This window comes from Nycticebus coucang, chromosome 21 (assembly GCF_027406575.1).
Source record: "Nycticebus coucang isolate mNycCou1 chromosome 21, mNycCou1.pri, whole genome shotgun sequence".
NCBI lineage: Eukaryota > Metazoa > Chordata > Mammalia > Primates > Lorisidae > Nycticebus > Nycticebus coucang.
This window is the reverse complement of record NC_069800.1, coordinates 56,377,370-56,391,530: the sequence shown is the minus strand read 5'-3', so window position 1 is coordinate 56,391,530 and position 14,161 is coordinate 56,377,370. Positions and strand designations below refer to the sequence as shown.

At 40.6% G+C, this 14,161-nt stretch overlaps 1 protein-coding gene across 2 annotated transcripts in view; it reads right to left on the bottom strand.

The window, feature by feature from the left end:
* PTPN1 (protein tyrosine phosphatase non-receptor type 1) overlaps nt 1-14,161 on the bottom strand; it is a 71,217-nt gene that overhangs the window by 20,745 nt on the left and 36,311 nt on the right. For both annotated transcript variants that reach the window (XM_053573624.1, XM_053573626.1), the window contains one exon: nt 4,286-4,376. In XM_053573624.1, coding sequence (XP_053429599.1) covers nt 4,286-4,376 — 91 coding nt within the window. The remainder of the gene's footprint in view (nt 1-4,285; nt 4,377-14,161) is intronic.

Here is a 14,161-nt window from a genome sequence, read left to right as displayed (position 1 = left end):
TCCTAGAGTGCTGGGATTACAGGTGTGAGCTGGCCTGTTTTCTTTTTTTTTTTTTTTAAAGTTCAAGTATAATGAACTTCAACGATCTTAAAATTTTCTAATTCAGAACATATCATAATCAAATCAAAGTCATTTAAAGAGAACTGGAAAAATCTCTGAATCTCAAACACTGAAAGTATATTAATGTACCTTTCAGATTAGCTTTCAGAAAGAAATTCATTTGGAAATTCTGCCCCAGGTTACTGAAAAAACACAGACACTATTTTTCCTGTCATTATTACTTTGTCAGAAAAGCAGTGGTTTCTTGAGGGCCACTTTCCTTATCCCGTTAGTATAGATAATAAGAGCAGGTGGGAACTTTTATTTCTGGCATGGCACAACGGATGAACTTCACACTTAATATAAATTGAGACACTTAGATAATTCTTATGTAGATCATAGAGATAAAAGACATAAAAAAAATAAATAAATAAAAATTGTGTGCCTGGCATTAGTAGGTTGTAAGTGGGTTCAAATAGTACAGGTTGACTTTGGGCAAAAAACTCATCCTCTGAGCTTTGGTTTTTTTACTTGCTGAGCGATAGGTGACAAAAGGGTCACAGTTAGAGTAAATGAGCTAACGAGTGTACAGAGTCCAGAGCAGCACCCAGTACGAGGCAAGTGCCCAGTAAACTACTGGCTGCTGTTGTCATCACCATCAGCACCGTGAGCTGGGCAGGAGGTCACCTTCTACCTTAAATTCTTTTTTTTTTTTAATTGTTAAATCATAGCTGTGTACATTAGTGCAATCAAGGGGTACAATGTGCTGGTTTCATATACAATCTGAAATATTCCCATCAAACTGTTCAACGTAGCCTTCATGGCATTTTCTTAGTTATTGTATGTAGACATTTCTTTTCTGCCTTTAGTAAGTTTCGCCTGTACCCATTCTAAGATGCACCATAGGTGTGGCCCCACCCACTACCCTCCCTCTACCCTAACCTCCCTCCTCCCTTCCCCTTCCTTGGTCCTTTCCTCATAGTCTTGTGCTATAGTTGGGTTATAGCCTTCATATGAAAGATGTAATTTAGCTTCATAGTAGGGCTGAGTACATTGGATACTTTTTCTTCCATTCCTGAGATACTTTGCTAAGAAGGATATGTTCCAGCTCCATCCATGTAAACATGAAAGAGGTAAATTCTCCATCTTTCTTTAAGACTGCATAATATTCCATGGTATACATGTACCACAATTTGCTAGTCCATTCGTGGGTCGATGGGCACTTGGGCTTCTTCCATGATTTAGCAATTATGAATTGGGCTGCAATAAACATTCTGGTACAGATGTCTTTGTTATATTGTGATTTTTGGTCTTCTGGATATAAACCTAGTAAAGGAATTATAGGATCAAATGGCAGGTCTATTTTTAGGTCTCTAAGTATTCTCCAAACATCCTTCCAGAAGGAAGGTATTAGTGGGCATTCCCACCAGCAGTGTAGAAGTGTGCCCTTTCCTCCACATCCACGCCAACATCTCTGGTTTTGGAATTTTGTTATGTGGGCTACTCTTACTAAGGTTAGGTGAAATCTCAAAGTAGTTTTGATTTGCATTTCTCTGATGATTAAGGATGATGAGCTTTTTTCATGTGTTTGTAGATCGTGTGTCTGTCTTCTTTAGAGAAGTTTCTCTTCAAGTCCCTTGCCCACCCTGAGATGGGATCACGTGTTCTTTTCTTGCTAATACATTTGAGTTCTCTGTGGATTCTGGTTATTAGACCTTTATCAGAGGTATAACCTGCAAATATTTTCTCCCATTCTGAGGGTTGTCTGCTTGCTTTACTTACTATGTTCTTGGCTGTACAGTAGCTTTTTAGTTTGATCAGGTCCCAGTAGTGTATTTTTGATACTGCTTCAATTGCCTGGGGAGTTGTCCTCATGAAATTTTCGCCCAGGCCGATTCCTTCAAGAGTTTTTCCTGCACTTTCTTCAAGTATTTTTATAGTTTCATGTCTTAAGTTTAAATCTTTTATCCAGTGAGAGTCTATCTTAGTTAATGGTGAAAGGTGTGGGTCCAGTTTCAATCTTCTACAGGTTGCCAGCCAGTTCGCCCAGCACTATTTGTGAAATAGGGAATCTTTTCCCTACTGAATGTTTTTAATTGGCTTGTCAAAGATCAAATAACGGTAAGTAGCTGGATTCATCTCTTGGTTCTCTATTCTGTTCCAGACATCTACTTCTCTGTTTTTGTGCCAATACCATGCTGTTTTGATCACTATCGATTTATAGTAGTCTGAGGTTGGTAGCGTGATTCCTCCTGCTGGGTTTTTATTGCTGAGTAATGTTTTGGCTATTCGAGGTTTTTTTCTGATTCCATATAAAACGAAGTATTATTTTTTCAAGATCTTTAAAATATGACAATGGAGCTTTAACAGGAATTGCATTAAAATTATATATTGCTTTGGGTAGTATAGACATTTTAACAATGTTGATTCTTCCCAGCCATGAGCATGGTATGTTTTTCCTACCTTAAATTCTTTTCCCCATTGTTCCTATAACCTTCGCAGCAAACTGCTTTTTCTGTTGGAGGGTAACAGTAGGGGAGAAAGATGAGTGAAACTGGAGGTGAAAAAATTTGGAAATTGCTTCCTTGGAGGAGTATTTTAATTGCTGTTTTTTCTTTATAAAACTGGTTCATAAAACTATTTAGATGAGAAATGATAAAAAAAAAAAAAGTTGCAAAGGAATATTACAGACATTATTACTGAATTCAGAGCAGGTACAGCAGAGCTAGGCCCAGGGTATGTGGCCCTGGGTGAGAAAGGGGTGAATAGTGATTGTTCTGCCCCGCTCAGATCAGCTGGAGGTTTCTGGCCAGGACTTCACAGCAGAATCACCAAGGTGTTATGTTCTTGTTTTAAAATAAACATCTATGAGATGCCTCAGCCTAGATGTGCTAAATCAAGAGTATCGGGTGTTCGGGGGGCAGTCTTGTCACCTGATGACCTAGAATTGCTCTGTAGGTGTTTCCTAGTAACAACTTTCTCCACCACAGCCAACATTTACTGAGGACTTACTGTGTCTGAGCAAGACCCTGGGCTAAGTGGTTTATGTTGTGTCATTTTATCTCCACGCATGCCTATGAGATAGGTGTGACTCCTGTTTTAGTGAAGATCAAAGAAGAGAACCATTTGCCCAAAGCCACAGGGTTCTAAGTGGCATGACTGAGATACAGACCCAGGCACGGCCCCATGGCGGCAGCTCAAGAGACATATGCTCTGTAGCAGTTCTTGGTCCACTTTTATGCCCCTTCCAGGAATCTGGGCGTCACAGAGCCAGGGCAGGATGGAGAGCTAACCCTCTTGGCAAATAGCACTCACAGCTGCCACTCACATTCACGGGCACAGGACACACAGGAAGTGCCCACTGCGGTGCTGACTATTGCATCTTCTGCATACCTGGCAGAGAATACTGCCATGGAGACATCAGCAGCCACAAGCCCTCGCTGACTGTCTAAAGCAGCCAGTTGTTCTCAACCTGTGGGTCCCGACCCCTTTGTTCCATTTGTAACAATACAGCAGTTAGGAAGGTTGAGAATCACTGGTCTAAAGAATCTGGAGAGCAGTCAAAAAAGGCCTTCATAGCCTAGAGGAGAGGGCAAAGTTCAGGTCCTGTACTCAGTTCTGGTTTTTCTTTACACGAATTCTAACATCCTTAGTTGCTGATGTCTAAGACACCAAAACACGAGAGCCAATCTCTCAGAAGGCAGAAGAGGATGTCAGGAGCCAACAAGCACCCGACAAGTAAAGCTAACAGCAGGAAAGAGAGAGAGAAACAACGAAGATGGTAGGGGTGGAGATCGGGGGGCTCCAAGCAGAGCTGACTTGCACATTCAGGGAGGGGGACAAACAGCTTCCATTCCCAAACGCCTGTGCAGGGAGTCATCACAGTTCAGCACAATGCTTGGGGTCTAATAATACGGTTGCTGAGTCACGCAGAAAAGGTTGCATTATGCCTGCTATACTCTGCTTCAGCTGGTAGGAAAATGATTCATCATAAAAATAGTCAAAGCTAAAAAAAAGTACTTTGAACTTCACTGAATTTTCCAGAAACTGAAACTTTACCCCTTGTACAATGATGGAAAAATGAACCATTACTCTAAGTTTCTAATGCCTTTATTATAGGAAATAACCAAGTCGTAAGGCTCTGCTGCTATTGGTTTATTACGAAAGCCAAGGTTAAAGGAGTCTCCACCAAGTCACCTTGCAGCTGACAAAGAGCGAGACCTGTACTGGCCATGTAGATACTTACAAGGACTGACGTCTCTGTACCTGTTTCGGTTTTTGTTCTTAGGAAGCTTGGCCACTCTACATGGGAAGTCACTGGCTTCATGTCGGATATCCTACAAAAGAGGATGAAGAGTTTTCTTTTGAGATCTCTGGCTTCAGAAATTCACCCAGACATTTAATGGAATGCTAGGCACTGCAGAAGGCCTGGTAAAGAAACAGACATCAAAGAGGGCCAGCAGTATGTGACAGGCAAGGTGGTAATTCATAGCTATGTACAAGGTCACACAGGAGGAAACACGAAGAGGACCAAGCACAGGCCTGGGGAGGGAAGCAGTGACGGAGGCTGGAGGCTGAAAGATGACGAAGACAGCAGAGGCAAAAAGGGGGATATTTTACTCTAGAACACCCTGCAGGAAAGGGGGCTGGAGATCTGTCTTATGCCAGAACAGTGAGCAGGCAGTGGGAGGCATGGCAGATGGCAGGAGGACACAGGTGGGGGCCTAGATCTTGAAGAGCCTTGAGTGCCAGGCCTGGGAGTTTCAACTGCAACCTTCTGTAAAGCCACAGTTATTAAAAATAGATAAAATGTACTTTATGCCAACAAACCACCCACCAACTGCTTCCCTAGGAGGTGCTAAGCAAACCCCATCACTCTTTGATTAAGAGAACACCCGCACGAGGCCCCCTGCTAGACTGATCACACACACGTCTAATTTTGCTCTCTCCTAAAACACCACTATAATCACATTCAGAAAATCGTCTATTTGTAATTTGTTTTATTATTAAAAAAGACACATAACAATGTGGATGTATTTACTGCCACCGAACTGTATACCTGAAAATGGTAAATTTTATGTTTTGTGTATTTTACCACAATTAAACTCCCCCACCCCCCGGGTAGAACAGCAAAGCAGACAGCAGCAACAGAATCCTGGAAGCTGAAAATCAGACTGATTCATACCTGGCAGGTCTGAGAATGTGTAATTATAAGCCAGTGGGAAAGCCAGATTTCTAGCCCAGATTCCTCCAATGGCTCAGGAAGCACTGCCACTCTAGAAGGGGGAGTGACATTCCCTGCAGGGACAGGGGTGGAGCTGTCTGAGAACAGCTGGATTCGTCACCCCCACCCCCCAAGACCTGCCATAGAGTTGACACTTCTGCAGAAATCTAAAGATCTACTTTCCAGAAATTACAAACCAGAGGTCTCTGGATGGAGTTAAACTGGGACAGTGGAAGATGTGAGTGTCCCCCCAAAACCAAAGGGTTAAGTGGACACACACAAGCCAAATAGCAGAGTGTTTCTTTCTCCATTAGCTACACCACTGACAGCTAGAACCTTCCCCCCAGACAGGGGGCAGAGCATTCTCTAGATCAGGAGTCCTCAAACTTTTTAAACAGGGGGCCAATTCACTGTCCCTCAGACCGTTGGAGGGCCGGACTATAGTTTAAAAAAAAAAACTATGAACAAATTCCTCTGCACACTGCACATATCTTATTTTGAAGTAAAAAACAAAACGGGAACAAATACAATTCACGCTGCTTCATGTGGCCCGCAGGCCGCAGTTTGAGGACGCCTGCTCTAGATGATCTACTAGGTTAAAAGGCAAGAACAAAAGATACTATCATCAGAGTGCAACTATCCCCGCTGGAGGCCCCGGGGCCAGCCCCATGTCAACAAGCCCCTTCCACCTGCTCAGGGCTCTCCGCCTCCTACAAGCCCCTACTCTCACTCACGCGGAGACACTATCAATATCTACATGAAAGAGGACAAACTCTAAAAACTCTAAAAACCAGGGAAAAACCTCCCTGGAGAAAACACACTGCAGAGAATACAAAGATTTAAAATATATATTAGTTACATGTTCAGAAAATTAAGATCTTATCTCTGCGAATTATTAGAAGAACAGAATATTATACAAAATAAAACGGTCTCTTGAAACATAAAAAAAAGATAGCAAAAATAACAAGGTCAATTACTCATCTGAAGAGCTGGATAAAAGCAGACGAAATCCCTCTAGAAGATAAAGCTAATAAATGAAAAAAGAAAGAAAGAAAGAAAAAAAGAAAATTAAGCAAGTAAACAAAAAATTCAAAAAAAGAAAAAAATAATTGAAGGAAATCTCCCAGACTCATTAAGTAATTCTCACAATGATAAAAAACAGATCCAACCCTAAAGCACATTAACATCCAATTGCAGAATCCGGCAGACAGAGAATATTCTATAAGTTCCTGGGAAGAAAAACCAGATCATTTTCAAAGGACAAGGTGATTAGAATGGCTTCTGACTCTGCAAGAACATGGCAAGCTGGCCAGCAATGGAATAAAACTTTCAAGATTCTGAAGAAAACTGATTTCTAATCTAGAATTTTATATCCAGCCCAATAGCCCTCCAGTAAGTGGGATAACAAAAACCTTGCCTAATGTGCAGGGTCTCAAATACTGCCATCCACACTCCGCTTTCTCAGCAACCCGCTGGAACATGTCTTCCACCTGAGCAAAAAAATAAACCAAGAAAGAGAAAGATAAAACAGGACAGAAAAGACCCAACACAAGAATGAAAGCAAAGAAAATGTCCACAAAGTCTGCAGGGACAAGATACCAAGCTGACAAGCATGTGACAGACACAAAAGGCAAACAGGCCAGAGTAGAACAGTATGATTGAAGGGAAATCTGTGTCATCAACATTCCACTGTAACAACTGAGGCCTAATTAACTATCAGAGGAAAATGAAAAGACCAAGTCTACGCGATAGGGGATTTGACAGAGAAGAAAAGCAAAGGAAGTCTCAAGATGACAGCTGGGCGAGGCAGGCCTACAGACCCCCCACCTAGACAGATGGAGAACAGAAAGCTCCAAGCAGGGATGTCTCCAAGAAAAAAACCTGCATCTCAGAAATCACCTGAATCTGCTCTCACCAACACAGAAACCACCAGCCACATGTGCCCAGGCTGAAAAATGTAAAATACATATTGGAGTTGAATACTTAGTACAAAAAAAGGAAAGTATAGTATCTCAAATATTTTAAATACTCATTATCTACTGAAATAACATTTTAAACAAACTAGACCAAGTAAAATATACTATTTTCACCTGCTTCTTTAGGCTATAAGAAGAGGTGACATTGCCTGCGTGGGCTGCACTGCCTTTCTGGGTATAGCACAAACTGACTGAGTGGACAACTGCTCAGAGAGGCTCCGAGAAGGTGCGGGAAGAATCAGCAAAAGGTACAAAGAAAACTGTGCGGGCAGCGCCTGTGGCTCAGTCGGTAAGGCGCCGGCCCCATATACCAAGGGTGGCGGGTTCAAACCCGGCCCTGGCCAAACTGCAACCAAAAAATAGCCCCTGTAGTCCCAGCTACTCAGGAGGCTGAGGCAGGAGAATCGCTTGGGCCCAGGAGTTGGAAGTTGCTGTGAGCTGTGTGAGGCCACGGCACTCTACCGAGGGCCATAAAGTGAAACTCTGTCTCTACAAAAAAAAAAAAAAAGAAAACTGTGCAAATAAACAAGGCAATTATTAACAGCAGGAAAAAAATTTTTTAAACAAAACAGCATAGTACAAGGCTATCTGTGTCTGTGTGCACAGGCCAACAGTGTAAATAATGAATCCTGACCTCACCGGCAGGTGTGACACCCTGGGAAAGTGGGGGTGGGGAGGAATAGCAGAGGGGGTGGGCTGCTTCGGAAAACTAAATCCTTCCTCTACTTTAATAAAGGTCGAAATTAAGAAATCAAAAGGCAAACATTTTACTTAGAAACATGAAGATATATACAAACCGGGAGCAGCAACTCCCAAAGTTGAAAGTGGTTGTCCATGGGATAAAAGACGGGGGACCAGTCAGGGTGTGGGAGCAGCAAAGACCTGGATTTTATTATAAACCTATTACGGTACTGCATACGTATCTGAATGCCCACGTTCTACGATTCTACTTACGTATTTATAAAACTAGAAAATGGCATGAAGTTTCTGACTCATACTAGAGACCAGTTAATGGCTAACAGTATGATGACAGATTATAACCCTGGGGTCAAACAAATCAATCCGGTAGTAACGCACCTATCACGGCATTGATCTATTTGATTGAGCTTTGAGTAAAATGCTACTGAACATAGAAAAAGAATTATAGGGGTAAAAAGCTAAGTTTTAAATCTGTTGTTCCACTTACTATGCATTTAGCAATGGGTACAAATTCTGCCCTGTGAAGGGAAACCATCTGGGCAGTATGAGGGGATGAAGATATGGAAGAAATAATGGACACAGAAAAACCTCTGGGCTCACAGGTATTTACCATGAACAAATACGGGCCAAAATTTCAATAACGGTTGCAACTGATTTTATTTGGCCAAAAGAATTATTAATATGTATTTCTTTTTGGTGCCAAAAAAATAGAGATGATGTCATTGAATAAAGACATTGGAAAAACAAAAGGTGTCTGCACGATACCTATTAGTATTAGTCACTAAATGATAATTAGATTTCAGACGGTCAATACTTATCAACTAACATAAAGGGCCTACTGTGTGTTCTGAATATTGGGACTACAGCAAAGAACCAAACAGGTAAAAATTCCATCCTTTATAGAACTTACCTGCTAAAAGGGAGACAGACACAAATAAAATATATTGTATGTCAGAAGGTAAGTGCTAAATTGAAAAATAAAGCAGAGAACATAAAGGGAGGAAGCTGGACAGATTATTTTAAGTAGGATGGTCACAGAAGACCTCCCAGTAAAAGTGACACTGGAGAAGAGATGTGATGAAGGTGACAGAGCGAGCCATGGGGACGTCTGGAGAGATAATATGCGAGGCAGGAGGATGCTTGGCAAGTCTGAGGCACAGCAAGGAAGCTACTGTGGCTGGAGTGAGTGAAGGGAATAGTGAGATGAAGCTATAAATCAGGTGAGTGCATGTTGGATCCTAGGAGCAATTCTGAGAATTTTAGCTTTATTCTGAGTTACATGGAAAGTCACGGAGGATTTCTGATCATAGCAATGACAGGATCCCACCTGTCTGTTCTATGTGGAAGAGACTAAAGGGGCTCAAAGGTAGAAGGAAGGATGTAGCCAGGAAGCTAATGCTATAAAGCAGACAAAGGATGACAGTGGACCACAGCAGTGGTAAAGAGTTGGTGAGAAGGAGTCAGTTTCTGGATGATTTATTGGAAATCACACCAGTTCTGGTGAATCCCGCGTGCTTCTCTCCTTTCGAATGCCATATGGGAAATAAAAGCATGTTCCAAGTACACGTGCTTGTGTTTCACTTAGTAAGATAAAATACCAGGATTATAGTCTTAAAATCAAGGAGTGATAAGTAACTATACAATTAAAGGTAACTAACATTAGTGGTTTGGAAGAAAGCCAGTAAGTTGACTATAGTACCATAAAATTTTACAGAATTACAGCAAAACAGGATTTCTGTATTCTAAAACTGTATCCAAGGTAAGTTAACTTTCCAATAGCCGTAGAAAAAGCAGATTCATAACTAATGAACAAGTTTAACTAGACTTTCATCAGAAGTATAAAATACCCTTAGAAGGTCTTTTACTATGTTGGCCAAAGATTAAATAAATACTTCTAAATCTACTAAATGTATACAATTTCCACAAAGAAAACAAAATATAATATAATATAATATATATTATAGGCCTTAAAACTGATGAGAAAATGACTGCTGGATAAATTTAGAGCCAAGCCAAAAGAGAGTAATAAACTTGCCATGAAGCAGGTTCCCAGCAGAGTACCCTAAACAAAAACACTGAATGGTATCAGCAATCATTCAATGTAGCCTCAGTATTTCGGGCGTGGGTCACTCTAAATGAGAATTTTTGCCAGTGGGAAATTAAATGCACCAACAGGTAACAAATAGATTTTTTATACCCTCTAGCCTGTTCCTCAGTGGGTTTTCAAGAGCCTACTTGCTTTTCCTCATGTAGACTTTATAAATGTAAGAATACAACAGCAAGTGCAACAGATGTCATATTCCTGGCCTCCTAGAGAGTGAGCCTGAAGCAGGCCTAGGTCGCAGGTAAATAGTTTAAATTTTATTATAACCATTTTATAAAGGACTGGGCACCCAAAGTGATCTGAATCATCTCTGTGGCAAACCATTTCATGAGAGGAAAAAGCAAGTCTTCTGAAGTTATTATTTAGTGGGGCTAGGAAGATTCATAAGCAAAGTTTAAACACAGCATGTGTTGAGCTGGAGATTTAAAAGGGGGCAAGAATGGGTGCAGAGCAGAAACCATCATCACCTCCATGGTTTCTAGAGCTACAGCTCCTGATTTCCCATCTTCCGCTGCTTACTTAATAAGGTAAACAGACAATCTCCCAATGAATAGAATACAAAGGGGTAACATAAAACGCTGGTAATAGAATCAATTAGGGCTTGGAGTTAATTAATTTTTGTATTTATTCAGAAAAGTTCATTATCCATTATTCAAATACCCCCCAAATTCAATTAGGCAGAAAGTCAAATCTGGGTGAGAAGCTGACAATGTTTGATTGGAGATTTCTATTTCTCTTGAAAACACACAGGCATAAAAACCAGTCCAGCCTTGCAGAAACATTTCCATGTTTATATCAAGCACTTCATTAAGTGAAACCTAACAATTTGGGTTTTAACACCCTTTTCCTCAGTCCCACAACTGGGTGAATATCTCTTTTTATTGGCTCTGTGGTAAAATGCATTACTCATTTAAAAAGTATTTGCCCAGTGAAGAGGTAGAGACGGCATCCCATTAGCACTCAAGAGTCTTGTAAGAAGGGCCTCCGAGATGCTCCTCTCTATCCCCTCCTACCGCTGGCCGCAGCCCAGGGGCCCAGGGTAGGCACTCAGCATAATTTTGTTGACTGAATTAACAGATGGTTCCAAGCCTCCCAAAGCTCAAAGAATCCTTAATTCTATACCAACTTTCTTCATTTATACAGAAGTGCTCTTAAAAAGGAAGATACCAGCACATGTCTGATCCAATCCTATTTTCTTAACTACTTGTTATAAAATGAAAGTTACTGGAATCACTTTTTGTGACCCGGACAGTCTCCTGATAAGAGAGAACCAAAATAGTTACTAAAAGATGGATTCAGGGCAGTTCCTGTGGCTCAAAGGAGTAAGGCGCCAGCCCCATATGCCGGAGGTGGCAAGTTCAAACTCAGCACCGGCCAAAAACTGCAAAAAAAAAAAAAAAAAAGATTCAAAGGGTTATTTTTGAATGGTTCTGAGACAGAGATTTCTATTTGAAAAGTCTAGAGGGAAAAAAGAAAATCCAATGGTACCTTCTATTCACTAGAACTTCAGGGGACTACAGAGTCCCATAGTGTCCATCACAGCATCTTCTAAGTTCTCAACAACCCCCACTCCACAAATGGCTGTCTAATTTGATTATCTGGATTATTACCTAATACTTCAGGGAAGCTACTGGCTCTCAGAAATGTTCGGGCAGGGCTAGATTGAAGGGAAATGCGTAAGTATAGCAAAGGCAATCATTTAAAATGCAATAAGTAAATACGCAGGGTGTACATTTCCTGGAACTCTGACAGCAGTCACTGAACAGGAAGATATACATAGAAATGAGGGGTTGTGTGCCACCCCAAAATTTAGAAACTAGGTCTTCAAAGTAGCATGTCGAATAAGTTCTGTTAATCATACATCTCATCATAAATGAGAACACAAATTTCTGTATAACAAGATATTCCCTGAGAGGTACACAAATCAGACAGATTAAATGTCTTTCAAATCAAAAATAATGCTATCTCCCTTATATATGGAAGTTAAAGGAACATTATAATTTACTACAAGGAAAGTATTTTCATACTCAGTATTATTAAATTTTAAGATAAACTACAACGCTTAGATAATAAACACCGAAAAATCAGCTAATGAATACCGAGCCAGTTTTGGTTTAAAATTTACAGATGCTAAAAAGTAAAGCACCTACGTGGTAGCTGAACAAGACAGGGAGGGAGGGTGGGAGGGAAGAACAAAACTGGTCAGCACAGAAAAGGAGCAGGATGCAGGAAAGCCATCCCTGCCAGGCTGGAGGAAGTGTTGGGTCAGCGTGTCCTGTATTCTGGGGCAGAGTTAAAAGATAATGGAGTTACAAATCACTAACAGAACAATTATGTGTACTTGGAAAGCTATATGGAAAAAAAGAAAACAATCAAAAATGTTTTACAAATTTCCCACAAATTGAGGGATGAGGGCAGACATGGGGTATGGAAAACCCTTCACAAAGCTGGCCAGGGGAACTTCTGGTACAGACTGTGGGGCCGATTTCACGCTCTGATGTACCCTCTGCTCCAAACATAAAGTAACGGTCAATTAAATTTAGAGAAAAACCACAAAGGCACAGCGAGGCCCCAAAACAGAATAAGAATGAGAACGAAAGAAAATGAAACAAAAGGCTTCCTGCTCAAAATGACCTGCAAGCAAGGTACCAAAAACACAGAGGATAACTACTTCTAAAAACGATCGCCAACCAATCGACTAGAACATAGATCCAATCCATGTGCAATTTACTGTATATCCTGTTAGGGACTTAAAGATCAATATACTAAAGATCAGGAATAAATCATGCATAAAAATGTTGCAAACAAAAACAGGAAGAAATAAAACCAGAATAAGGAGACAGGAAATAATAAAAGAAAAATCTTGGAAATGAAATTAATAATCACTAAAAAAAAAATCTTAAGACCTCACCAGATAGGTTAAAGGTTGGATTGAATTCAAAGAAAGAAAAAACTGAAAGCTACTACAGAGGACTGTACCCAGGACGTAATGTGAAGCCATCAAACACGAGAGCACAGCCAGGGACACGGGGCAGGGAGACTCCAGCCCACACCTCAGAATAAGTCAGTACCCAGACACACAAGGGGAGAGTCAGGCTGCAGGACACTGAGAATGAAGAATCCTCCAAGTTAACCGCAATGCTGTTTGGAGACGTACTAGAGCTTTAACAGGATCACTTACCTAATTCTAAAACTCTACGGTTATGAAGCCATTAAAAATAAGAAACTCTTAAAGATATAAAAAAGGGACCACTGTCATTGATGGTGATGCTAAATCATTTCAAAGAACAAAGCCACTTTATATATTTGTGGTCAATAGCTATTTTTGATTCCCTGAGGTCTGATGCAGTTTGAGAACTGAAATTTACTTTCCAGCTGCAATAATGGGGGGATTCATCTGGAAATGGAGCATCTGAATTTTAAGAAAACATTTGGGAAAAGAAAACATTGTTATCAGTGAAAGCATATTGACATGGCTGTCTACTATTGAAAAATTTTAATGCAAGTAAAATGACTGGGGGCCTTCAACCAGAATTCAGAAACAGCATTTTGAGTGGATTACAGTAAGTTATTGGAACCTTTATTTACAGTATTTATACAGAGAATTAGAATAGTATCATTATCAAAGGTATAAAAATTGCTTTTTCAAGTGTTCCTAACTTTAAACATTATTTTTGCAGTCCTTAATAGTCTCTGATTTTTAAAAATCACTGTTTTCTGTTAAATGTCATGAATTTCACCTTGGGTAGAAATCAATAGGCAGAAAATGAATCAGACTTTACAGTAATTGATGTCAATAATACATATTGGAACCTGTATTTTTTCAAATGCTGAGAACCACAAAACCATTCCTGTAATAGATCAGCCTAAAAAATTAAATCTACTTTCACTTCTGCTTTGTTTACCTTCTGCTTTCGATAATGACAGCTTAAGAATTTCAGGCCCTGGGGTTCTGGCTGTTTGCCAGAGGACAATGGTACAGTTGACTAAGGACACAAGTAGCTGGCAGCCATCTGAGAGTGGAAGGCTCACAGCTCTCCTTACAGGGAACCAGACTGCCAGCCAACAGCTTCCTCCCTCCACAGTCCCCAGGAGCCAGGCACTATAAGAATCCATATG